Source organism: Falco punctatus (genome assembly GCF_963210335.1).
Source record: "Falco punctatus genome assembly, chromosome: 5".
Lineage (NCBI taxonomy): Eukaryota > Metazoa > Chordata > Aves > Falconiformes > Falconidae > Falco > Falco punctatus.
This window is the reverse complement of record NC_137584.1, coordinates 70,698,473-70,711,114: the sequence shown is the minus strand read 5'-3', so window position 1 is coordinate 70,711,114 and position 12,642 is coordinate 70,698,473. Positions and strand designations below refer to the sequence as shown.

Sequence of the window (12,642 nt, the reverse complement as noted above, 5' to 3'; positions counted from 1 at the left end):
CTTGTCATTTTACTCCCAGAAAACTCTCGTTTCCAAAATTAATCCGAAATCTACCCAACTTCTCTCTCTCTAGGAACCTTTCAGATGTAAAAATATGCAGACAAATGCACACCGATTCTTTCCGCCTGTTCCCCATCCCCAGCCCCGCGTGTGCGCAGCGATGAAGAGCGTACATCTTTCTGTACGTGACTGTTTACAACCAACCCCTATGCAAGCACTCTCCGGGCAGATGGAAATCCGCTTTTGCACCGGCGAGAGGGGGTGTGAGTTACATTGGAAGGGCAGCTCGCTCTTACGGAGGCAACGCTTCTCTATCCTGGCTCTTCCAAGATCTCTTTAAATGTATGACGTGACACTTCACCGTGCTCGCGAGCCTCCTGCTACCCATCTCCAGCCCTTTGGCCAACTCATCGGCTCTGTCCCAATGCTTGTATCGCTTTCCTCCCCAGGGAAAAACAAGCAGAGGGACACCCCCCCCCTCCTTTAAATTCGTCCAACATTCCCAGCCTGCCTCCTTTCAGGAAGGCTTTTCCATTCGGTGCGCACTTTCCCTGCCTGTCACTACCTGTCCTCCCTTCCCAGCGAAGCAATTACTTCATTTTCTGGCCGGGGGCTCCGGGAGACCGGGATCGCCCCCCTCTTCCTCACCTCCCTCTCTGCAGCCCGGCCGAGCTGGAAGCGCCCGCTGCACAAGCACACCCGCACCGGGAGCCCCAGCGGCCGCCCCCGCCGCTCCCGGAGTCCCTGCCGCCCCTCGAGGTCGCGGGGGAGACCGCTCGGCCCCGGGCTCTGCTCGTGCACGGCCAGGCACGGGCGCAGCGCCGGGAGGCCGCCGTGGGCGACTCGCTCGCCATCAGTCGCGGCACCGGCGACCCGCGGCTCCGGGACCGGGCCAGGGCCGCCCCCCGCTCACCCGCCCGCCTGCAATACGTGGGAGGCAGAGCGAGCCCGCCTGGGCCGCGGAGGGGCCGTACGGCCCGGCCCCACGCCACGCCGTGGCCCCGCTCTCGGGCCTTTGTGCCCACCCCGCTTGCGGCCCGGGGGTGGGGGGCGCGCGGCCCCGCGTGGATCTGGCGCCCGCTCGGCGTCGGGCCTCGCGCGGCAGCGCGCCCCGCCGGGACGAGCCCTCTCGCGCCTGCTCGCCGCCTTCCCGTTTAATTTGCAGTTTGCCTTTAATTAGGCTGCGGAGGCTCTGCTGCCTGCAAAGCCCCGCTCAGCCGCCCCCTCTGTCTCCGCGCTCAAATTAGCATCTGCTGCGGCCGGCCCCGGCCCCGGCCCCGGCGCACTTCGCCACACCGCTCCCCAGGGCATTCAAACATCCTGCGCTGCCACCGAGGGACCGGGATCGCCTATTCTTCCTTTCCCGTGATTACTCGCAGCCTACAAGCAACACCATATGCTTCTTCTGATCAAACAACCCGCTACATAGGCACCGGTAATTGACGAAACCTGCTCGAAATCACGCAGAAAGGTAGCCTACTGAGACCGCAGGAGTTGACAAATCATTGCTAATAATCCTTTTAGGAACATCATGGGCATCAGAGTTTGCAATAGCTTTATTTTTATAAAGTATGCGCTGACAGTATAAAGGACAACTAGGTCTCCTTTGAAACAGGGGGCTGTCCTGCATAACGCTCTTCAAGGTGGCAGGTCACATAGAAGAGGAAAGGGGCTTGATGAAAGCTTTAATTATTATTTAAGGCTTTCACTTATCCCTTTCTTTGGTTCGAAGTGACTCGGAGGTATGGAAGGTTGTTTAAAGAAGTTATTGCAAAATGCACTGGATTGGAAATTACTGCTGTGGACTTTAGGTATAAGCGTTCATACGTAACCGGGGGTGGTGTGTGTGGGTGTACCTCCCCCAGTCCAAATGACTGCCCGATTGCATATTTACTTTTAAAAATTAGAATTAACACCGGTAGTTCAGAGATGTAATCAGGTAAAAAACCCACCCCAAACACAAAACCAACAAACCCAAACAACAACAACAAAAACCAAAAAGCACACACACACACCCCAAAAAAAGCCACCCCACAAACCAAAACCAACACCGAAAACCAAAGCAACAGAAACCCAGCCCGTATACCCACTCTTGATTCGTAAAATATAGTACAAACATAGCACAGACAGACCGACCGACTCGAGGTACAGCTACAGAAAAGCGAGGCACATAGCTGTATTACATTGTTTCTTATGTACACATACTTTTCAATAAAAGATGCAGCAGATCTTGGTTTTATGTCTGGGAAATAAAAAGTTCTTAATACTTTTTCTTTCACGCAGACTCTCTCTCCACCGAGTTGATCTAAATAAATGATTCGTGAAGTATTTTCTGGGGGGGGTTCCCTACATCTTACGAAAGCAATAGGGTGAGAACACAGGAGAACTTTATTCTGACTTTTAACTTTCTACGCTGTTTGTTTTTCTTGGCAGCCGATGTATAAGACCCAATCCTAATTCTACTCAAAAGCAAGGCATACTTTGGCACGCTTAAGTCTGCTTTCGCTAGGCAGGCGGGACCGTTGTTGCAGCTGTGGAAGCCAGCGCGAAGGTTACTGCTTGCCCGGCTGTGGAGGAGAATCAGGCCCGGCCTCGGACGCTGGGCTTTGCAGCACTGGGTGGGCAGGGGGATGGAGTGTGTCGGAGAACAAAACGCCTGTTAAAAATTGCCGAGGTCGATTAAAGCCCTCAGACTGCCCTAATGATCCTCAGAGCGAGATGCATCACATTCATGATGCGATTCGGTGTGCTCGGCTTATTTATTTAGGCTGCGTGTGGGAGCATGCCTGTACGCGTGTGCTGTACCTGTAAACCGCACCTTTGCTCGAAACTTGAACTAAGGCTTTAGGACTTTGCGTAGACTTATGTAAATATTTACCCATATATTAACTCCCCCCAATAGTATGGCTATAAATAGGGGTGAATCGTCCCCTTTTTCGCCACGCACGTGCTTGGCGGGGGATGTACATCTTATTGGGAGACTGGGGGAAAAGAAAACCCGTGTTTGCTTTAGCAGAACACGTAGCAGAGCTCAGTGCCTTCAAGTGTTGACAAAAGCACCGTAAGTCCCCAACCAAACCTGTCATAGGAACTGAAGGGAAAGTATTTACGACAGAGGAAAGTGACAGCGGAGAGCACCCTGCCTCCGAGCACACCACCCAATGCAATTTACTTTTTTTTTTAAAAAAAAAAAAAAAAAAAAAGAAAAAAAAGTAAAAGCGGCAAGCGATACCTGGATCAGAATGAAAATAGAAGCGAATAGGCATTCCCACCTACCTTCTGGAAAAACCACCCTCATTTTTAAATAGCTGGTGGTGAGTCTGATTATGGATGCTTTGTCCAGCTGAGAGGTGATAGCTGAGGGCAGGGGTAGTAATTTAGCCAGTTCATAAAATTCACTGTTTTCTTTCTCCCGTCTAGTCCGGGCAGCATTTTTTGACTTCTCTTTCATCGTGATTTTTTCCCCTTTCCTTCCTACAATTTAAACTCCAGAGATTCATCCAAAGGTGGAAGGGAAACTCAGCAGGAATTCATCTCTCCAGAGCATCAGACAGTGATTCTAAGCGCGGCCATTACTCTGAGAAACCGTTCAGTTGCGTAAAATGCAAACAAGTATTGAAGACCAGAGAGGTGTTCTTAACAAAAATATATATATATATTCTCTGAAAAATCAGAGTCAATCGGATGGGAAAGGCATTTATCCAATGCAGCTCAGAGACTCCAAGCAACTGCAGGGGGGGCAAAAAGGAGGAAAAAAAAAAAAAAAAAAAGAAAGAAAAAAACAGCTAGGATCTTGCGGCCCCAGACAGAAACCAAACGACGTATTTCTGGCCTTTTTTCCTACTCGTGGCGGGCAGCATAGCTCCTCGGAAGAGGGTCATAATAATCCCGTTTCTTCCCGTGATCCGCTGTCAATCCGAGGCCCGAAACGCCCGGCCGTGGGCTGCCTCCCAGGGCGCTGGGTGCCTTCCCGGGGAGCCTCTGTGAAGACAACAGCAGTCCTGGGGTGAGAGAGCCGGTACACAACGTCGCAGCGGAGCCGCGAGAAATAATAATCAACAAGCAGCCTCCGGCGGGTGTAGTATTTTCTCCCACCAGAGGGGAAAGAAAAAAAAAAAGAAAAGAAAAGTGTATTTTCCCATCTAGTGCGCCCGCAGCGCAGCCTGCCCCGCACTCTCCTCCCACAGCCCCCGCACTCCCCAGCCCAGGTGCGCGCTGCATGGCCGGAACAGGGCACAACCGAGGCGGGCACAAACCCCCGGCCGCCGGCGCAGGCGTTACCGGCCGGTTTCGGTGCGGCAGGGCTGCGCCGTCCCCTCCGTGCTCCCCCGGACTGGCTCCGCCGCGGCGGCCAGACCTCCCCACGCTGCCGGACCCGCAGCGGGGCAAGCATTTCCAATCCCGGAGTATTTAAGCTTTTTTTTTTTTTTTTTTTTTTTTTTTTAATTTTCCCCTCGTCTCGGCTGCTCTCCTCATTCTCCGGCTGGGGTCGGTCGGTGGTGGTGGTGGTGGTCTACCCCAGCTGCACCCTAGCCAGGGGAGGCACGCTCTGCCCAGCCCTGCCCCGAGCCGGAATCCACCCAAACATCACATTTTTCCAACCAAAAAAACATTTTTTTTTCCACCGGGAGGAAGCGACCCACAGCCTAGCCCCGCACATCACTGCAGCTCCTTGCTGAGGCAGGCAGCTTGTGGTGGGCTGTGATCTTCTTTTTACCTACCTTGAGTCCCTGAGCCCGGCAGCCTGCAGAGAGCTCTCCCGGGGTGAGGAGCCCAACTCTTTAATTAGCTCATTAATGGCACGGGGAAAAGTTTGCGCCTGTCACTGCTCCTCACACCGATGGGCAGACAGACATTGCCGCCTCCCCATCCCCTTTATCGGCTCCTGGGCTCTCCCTCTCACATAACGGGGGGGTTAGGGTGGGGTGGGGGGCGAGGTTGGTATTAATGAAGAATCCCTAATTTGCGGCTGAGAAATGCCTAATAACTTCTTGATGGCTAAAAGCCTTTTAGCACAACTTCATTTCTCTCCCAGTTCCCCCTCCCCCCCCCCCGCCCGGGGCCGAGCCCTCCCTTAATGCCACTCACGGACCCACCTCGCTTCCCATTGGCCGCCACCACCCTGCGCCCGGCCTCCCACTGGTGAAGGGGACGGTGACGTCACCGCGCCCCGGACACACCCCCCTCCCCTTTCTCCCCGCGTCCGCCCTCTGACCTGGCGGCGCCGCGCGAGGGGTGGGCGCCGTGCGGGGACGCCCCCCCCCGCCCCCAGCGTGTACCTGCCTGCGCCGCTCTGTTGGGGTTTATTTTTGTTTATTTGAGGGGTGTTAGGTGGGTTCTTTAGCCATCGCGATGCAGGCGACCCTCCAGCCTCCCCGCTGGGCACCGGAGAAGAGCGGCTGAGGTCCCTCCGGACCGTGGGTTGTGAGCATCGGCGGTTCTGCCCCCTCCCAATCCCCCACACCGAAGCCCCCCAAGCAAGTGGTCGTGTTTGAGAGAAATAAGCTGCAGCCACGTGTGTTGTCATCCCGTCCCCCCCGTCCCCCCACCTTAACGGGGTACGGTTCAGCGCCGGGCTGATGCTATGTGGAACAGCGTGAACTGAGTCGCGGGTTAGTGCGGAAGGAGCATGGAGCAAGATTTTAATAAATCTTGATACACGCTGAAAAAAAACCCACACCAAACAATCCCACAGAAGACCAAAAAAGAGGGGAAACCCCCCCACCAAACAACCCCAGTCCTCCTACATCAGCAGACAGAGGCACTTTAAAACTGCCCTCAAAGTGGATGTGGAGCGAGGGGGGTTCTTTCTTTCCCGGAGAGCGGGACTATTCCTAATCTCGCTAGTTCCCTCAAAAACACTCACCACAAAACCCAACAAAAAACCAAAAAACCCCAGAAGCAGCTCCTAAAACTGTTGGCTATTAAAAAGAGTTGATAGAGCAGAAAAAGAGCGCCTGGGGGGGGGGGGGGGGCGCTGGGGGAAGAAGGCTTATAGAGCCTTCCCTAAAACTTCCCTAAAAATAATTGCCAAACCAGTCGGTGTGAGAGTTCAGCTAGAACAGTTTTTTTAAAATGACACCGCACTGGCAAGGCAACCGTCGGAATATTTCGAGGAAGAAGAAGCAGTTTCGGTTTTTGAAAGAAGAAAAATGTCAACAGAACCCAATAGCCTCTGAGGCACCCCATCCCTTTGCTGCACGGAGGGCTGCAGCTCGGAGCGCAGGCTCCCAGTGCCGACCTCCTGTTCGCTGCTTATCACCTTAAGTCTCCCTTCGGTTAAAAGCTTTCCCGGTGTTCATTTGGGTAAATAAAGGAAGGATGGAAGGAGAGGCATTCAACAACTCCTCTGGGTGTCCATCGTCTACCAGCAGCAGAAAAATGTATCCACGTAGTCTCACATGTTCTTTTGATTGTCTTCTTTACCGAAACAACCCGTTGTTAAACAAACACGAACGCAAGTCATTTAGTGAAGGTATGGATTAAAGAAAAAAAAAAAAAGAAAAATGGGAAAAAAACCCACCAGCTATCCCCGCCCCCGTCATGTTGTAATGCAATCGCTGCTATGGGGGAAAGTGATACTGAAATTTTCAGAAATCTTCTCTGTGCGTTGCTGCCATCAGGTATGAAGTGGGTTTGGGGAAGAAGAAAAAAACCACCTTCCTTCTGGTTTTCATTTGAGGTAATTCTCTCGCTAAAAAGCACTGACGTCTCTTGGAGGGTATTTAGACATATGGGCAACAACTGGACTAACGCTGTCAGGTAGCTCACGGGTTATTTGTCAACATGAGCCGCAGAGAATGTCTTTTATAACATCCTTGTTTTGGAAAAAATAAATAGATCAGTAGGATACACTTCTGCTAATTTATACCAGGGAACATGAGCACCTTATACCTTAGCACCCCCCTACAGCCCCGGCGAGGACAGCAGCTCAGCGAGGATCCGCTTTCCCGGTGCACTGGGACTCGGGTTTTCCCCAGCAGCGGCAGCCTGGGTGGGTGTCAGCAGCCGCCCCCGTTCCCCCCGTGGCCGGAGTCCAGGGGCTCGGACTCGACGAGCCCCTACGTAGATTTTTAATGTATGAATGCTGCGGTAGATGAAGTACAAGATATGAGAGGACCGGCGTACGAAAGGCAATTATTCAGCTTTCGAAGTGATGCCAACCGTGGACAAAGTCACGGCGTTACGGCATTACTAGCGCGGGGTCAGTACGCTGGGGACATTTCCCAGCACATTTCCAGAGGCAGCTCCCGAACGATGAGAGAATTTGGCAGTTTCAGAGACATTAGCCTTCTTTTCCTTCGTCAAAATACTCTGCTTCTGAAAGTGGAGATCAGAGCTAGCACTGCCCTGTTCCAGGTATACAGATAAAGGCAGCCCACAGTAGCTAAATTAGTGGTTTCCGTACCAGCCGAGAGCCCCGTGTCACTTGCGGCGGGCTCGGCGAGGCCACCGCCGCGCCCCGGTGGATCTCGCCTGCCTCAGAGGGGAGCAGAGGATGCTGCTCATTAAATACAGCGAATGCACCACTTCGGGATGGCCATGCCGCCGTTACTCCGCGGCGTACAAGCCGTCGGAGCGGATTTTTACAACAGCGGGGCGCACTGACGGCGCGGAGCGGCCACCTGCGGGCGGAGGGGCTGAGCCCCGGGAGAGCGGGGCAAACCGCAGCGCTGGCCCCCCGCCGCCCCGTGTCCCCCCTGCCGCTCCCGAAGCGGGGAACGGAGCGCCCGGGCGGGGGGCGGCGGTGTCCTGCCGTTCGGGGCACCGGGGGAGCGGGCCGAGAGAGACCCTCCGGTTGCCTGGAGCACACACGGGCAGCTGAGCTGTGCTCAGATCAGATGCGTTTATTCTCGGATGAGAATACTCTGGAAAACAGATAATGTGGGGAAATTGAATAAACAGGTACTGCAGCGCAATTTTATTTAAAAAGACGCGTAATAAAATGGGATATCTGAGGAAAGGCTGGGTGAAAACAAAGCGTCTCACAGACAGGTTTCCAACTATAGGTAGCAGAAAACTTGTGCACCCAGGCACAATGTGCAGCGTATATTGCAGCATGTGTGCGTGCGTGTGTGTGCGTGTGCGCGGAGAGAGTGGGGAGAGAGAGAACTGTACAAATCAAAGCCGGGGTGGGGGGTGGGGTGGGGGGTGGGGTGGGGGGTGCGGGAGAAAGAAACCCGCTAGTGGGTCATTTCCCTACGGGGCAAGTCTGATCCAGATCCTTCTCCAGCACATTCTGGCGTATTCTGATACATTTATTAAGTTTATGAATTTGGGTGCGTTGACTAATTCCCGCCCCCCCCCCCCCCCCCCCCCCAACCAATAAGGTGGCCATTTCTTATGCAGAGAGAAAAATCTTTTCAAGCATAAGACATGGCTTATACACCGCTGTCTTGGCAGCGTTCTAAAAAGGTAAGTATTAGCTAATTAACCATACTGGTCACTCTCACGATCACTTAAAAAAACCCATCGGCCTGGTATTAGTAACGGAGAGATTTGGACACGCCAAACTTCGCTCCGCTCTGTACCGGCGGGAGGGCAGGGTCCCACCTCGCAGGGACCCGCACAGCTGAAGGGAGCACACCGCGACCGCAGCGTCCCCAAATGAGACGCGTTTCCGTCGCCTGAGGTGCACAGCCTCGGGGATGTCTGTGTAGGTGCGGGCTCCTGGAGACTGAGGCTGTTTTTAAGAGACCGGTAACTTCAGACACACGTGCTCTGGTACCCTGGTGAATTGGAGTGTGATGTGAATTTCCATCCCTGCCCTAATCAAAGCTTTATTGACATAAATATACACGGCAAATGCTCTTTGAGACCATTCAGAAGCCATTAATATGTTTTAACTGATCTAGATCTTAACCTCCAAGATTCAAGCCATGCTCTAGGTACTTTATTCCCGGTCTTTTGCTAACGTTATTAGGATATTCAGGAGAGCAGGACAACGAGAAAACCGATTCTCTAACAGAACACAGGAAATAGTTAACAGACCCTTGGATACCAGCTCTCAGATATAAGCAGTTCCGCATACATCTCTTAAAAAACATTGTAAAATTAAAGTACTCCATCCTTAGCATGACTGTTAGCTATTTTCTGTAGCTCTCAAATATTTTTTGGCGATATATCCGTGGGTTTTTCAAGCTATGCTTGGGGGGGTGGGGGGTGGCACTTCTCTTAACCACGCACTCCTTTCAATTTTATTGTTTTTGGCATAAATGTAGAGATGATTTATATTAATTTTTCCAGTGGAGTCAAAGTTCAGTACCTTTTAGCCCTTATCTTATTGAATACACTCTCGTTAATGATCAGAAGTCAAGCTATTTTACCGTTACTTGGAGCAGCGAATGAAAACATAAAATAAATGTTTTAAAAATGCTTAAAAAAGATCTACTTTATGGTCAGTAACAATTACCCCCAGGCACATTTTTCTTGCCTTCTGTATTTCCAAAGGAGCCCGGTATACTGAACCGTCGAACCGAGCCGAAATGCCTTTGGAAGGGATGAGAGGTTCTGGAAGGGCACGGGACTGGAAATAACTTCGAAGGAATGGCGAACTTTGGAAAGTGTTTCCTGCCCTCTGTCTTCACAGACATCTTGCTTAGCTCCTCTGTCTCTTTCTGCTGCGCGGCCGTTTATTGTTTCCCTCCTGCCCCCGGACGGTACCTACGGCCCGGGCGCCATCGGTGCTACGCCCCCGCCTCCCCCTCACTTGCACCGGGCTGCCCCGGCCACAGGGCCCGCCGTGCGGCGGGCAGGAGGTTCCGAGACCCGCGCCCCGCTCCCTCGCTGCCCCCCGGGGGTCTACCGCCCCCGACCCGCGCCGTGAGGAGCCCACCCCCGCGCAGGGTCTCCCCTGACTTCGGCGGGGAGTGACCCCTCTCCCCGTGAGGCCGCCGCTGCTCTATTTCTCTTCCTTCTCCCGGCGGAGGGCCCCAGCGCCGGTGGCGGCAACGGCCGCCGGGGGCGCAGCCAGCCGGGCGCCCCCCCCCAGGGGTCTACCCCCCCTCCCTCACGGCTCTCCTTCGTGGGAGGTCAGAGCCGGGCTGCCGGTGCGCTCCCGCCCCGCCGAGCCTCCGGAGCATTTCGGGGCAGGCTTCCCGGCGGCCGCGGGCTTTGTTCGGCTGCGGTGCTCCCGCCGCGCTCTCTGGTGGTTCGGCAGCGGCCCGCGGCGAGCAGCGCAGCCCCGCGCCGCCACCCGCCCCCCTGCGCCGCCCGGCCTGGGCCCGACGCCACCGGCCGCGGGACCGGCAGCGCCCCACGCGCCGCGCCGGGCCCTGCAGGAGCGCGCCTGTGCGCGCCCGCGCGGGGAGCAGCGCCTCGCAGCGCGCCCCGCCCCCCCATCCCCGCCCCGCCGCGCGCGGGCGGGCACGGGCGGCCTCGCGCCGCGCGGTGCTGGCTCAGCGCCGTCCCGGGCAGCGGCCCCCCACCTGCGGCCCGGCCCGGGGAGGCTCACAAGGCAGGGAGAGCAGCTGCCCCCCCCCCCCCCCCCCCCCCCGAGTTTGTACGTCCACCTGCCTGGGGTCAGACCTGCCCTCCTCGCCCTGAAAGAGGGAGCGCGAGCGTTGCGAGGGGGGCGACAAGGGGGGGGACGACAACGTCCCTTTAATGTTATTTTGTTTTATTCTCTTCGGCTTGCTAGGTTGGGTTTCGCTCTCCCTGTCCCCAGTTACAGGGGGCTTTAGTCCCGGGCAGGGCCGGCTGCAGGCCAGCCACCCCAGGGCAGGGGGAGCCTCCTTGGGGGCGCAGCCTCCCCCAGCTCTCAGGTACAGCGCCAGAGCTACACTTGGTCTGCCAGGGGGGCTGGAGCTGCGTCAGGCTGCCTCCAGCCCCTTGCTATCACTGAAATTTCCTTTCCCAAGGCCTGGCTTTTATTAGCAAAAAAGTTATTTCATTAGTTGTGGTGGGGTGGTGGTGGGGTGGTGGAATCTGTCAGCAGAAGCCTGTTTAAATTTCAGCACCCCAAAGAATAATGCTTAAAATAGTGGGATCCGTTCCACAGCCTGTTCTTACTATCAACCTGACAATTAAGAGGTCACAAACAGACTTTGTTTCAGCAGAGGAAAGCATCTTAACCCATCTCGAGAACACACTTTGCTTCGAAATAAGACATGCCATTTCAAATGAAACTAATGGCAAGAGGAACCACGCCCTTCTGGTGCTCTGAAATTCTGCCTTTGGCCTCCCATCATCTAGGAGAACAGGCTTGCTCAGAGCAAAGAGGAAGGATGTGGAGTGTGAGGCTGCTGTTGCACTTGGTGTGTATCGTAGTCATCGGAATGCCTATGGTTTTGTTGTAAGGCAAGGTGGGAAGTGTTCCCTGCGTGGATTATAATAGAAGCTTTACTTGTTTTAGTGTCATACCTGTTTGCGGTTAGAAGTTTAATCACATTTGTGAACATTGCATGCTAAGCTGGGAGCAGCCCCTCTGTCGCTTAACAGTTTCTGATTTATTTGCGTGCTCTGCAAGCCTGTCACTACTCTCCTCTGCATTCCCTACGTAGTGAATAGATGCTTTCTTGCAACATTGGTATGAACTGAGTTTGTAATCGTTTTCTTCAGAAGTGATGCAGAGGAGATGATGTCTCCAAGGAAAACACTGTGGGATCAATTGCTTATATTGGAAGGGGGCACAGGGAAACAGCATCAGACTTGTAGGTCTGAATGCAGTTTTAAGTTATTTCAGACTATGCTAAATCTGTTGCTGAAGGGTGGGGGGTGTTTCCCAAGGCTTGGCATATGCCCATGATTAATATTTTTTTTATTTAGGTTTCGCCTCACTGTTGAACTGTTTTGTCCAAGCCCTGAATTCTGACTATTATTCACTGATGGTGGGACTCCATTTACATAATGCTGGATGTAACCAGCTGAAGCTAGAGCCTATTAAAAGGACAGTTTCCCTGCAGTGCCTCTCTTGAGGAGTGTCCTCTACTTGCAGCTGGAGGGAGGAAGCTCCAGGGCTTGCTTGCTCTGTGTAATTCCTGTCAGATTTAGCTGGTAGATGAACAAGGAATTGTCATTTCTTTGGTCTGGCAATAGCTTGGTGATGTTAATGCCACATTTTTGAAATGTGCCAAAACCTTAGGATGTACTGGGTCTGGTTTTAATTTTGGCTTCAGCACAAAATGCTCCTGGTGCATGGCTCAACCCAACCACTTGTCAGAGCAGCCATACTGGCAAGAAAGGAGAAGACTGTGGGTGTCAGGTCCCTGAGTGCACTAATTAGCCTTAATTGCCCTGACTGGCCTCACCTGCCAGCTTCACACACACTTCCTGCCCTCAGTGCTTGCTTAAGCCAGGCTGTAGGGGTTCCTGGCTGCAGAGGTACTGTAGCTATGCTTGTACTTTACTAGGGACCTTGTTGATCTGGACTCTGATGCACAGACTGACTTCCCAGCTTGACTTTGGACCTGCCTTGCCGATATGGACTCACCTGATGACCTGGGCTCTGGCCTGAGCCTGAATGCTGTCCCTCTGGCAGCCCTGCTCTCCTGGCTCAGGTAGGTGGGCCCTGGCTAGTGCCCTAATAGCCTGGCTGTCACATTTGGCTTGTGGCTTCCCGTCCTGTCCCCGCAGCCCAGCCCTCATTGTTTACTGATGCTGTGCTGCTTCTATAGTGGGCTCCAATGACCTTTCTGTTTTCCC

At 54.0% G+C, this 12,642-nt stretch overlaps 1 protein-coding gene across 1 annotated transcript in view; it reads right to left on the bottom strand.

The window, feature by feature from the left end:
- Nucleotides 1–8,306, bottom strand: part of SIM1 (SIM bHLH transcription factor 1) — a 73,002-nt gene extending 64,696 nt beyond the window's left edge. The window contains exon 1 of the mRNA XM_080390035.1: nt 3,277–8,306. Coding sequence (XP_080246161.1) covers nt 3,277–3,451 — 175 coding nt within the window. The 5' untranslated portion in view covers nt 3,452–8,306. The remainder of the gene's footprint in view (nt 1–3,276) is intronic.
- Between the last annotated feature and the right edge of the window lie 4,336 nt (nt 8,307–12,642).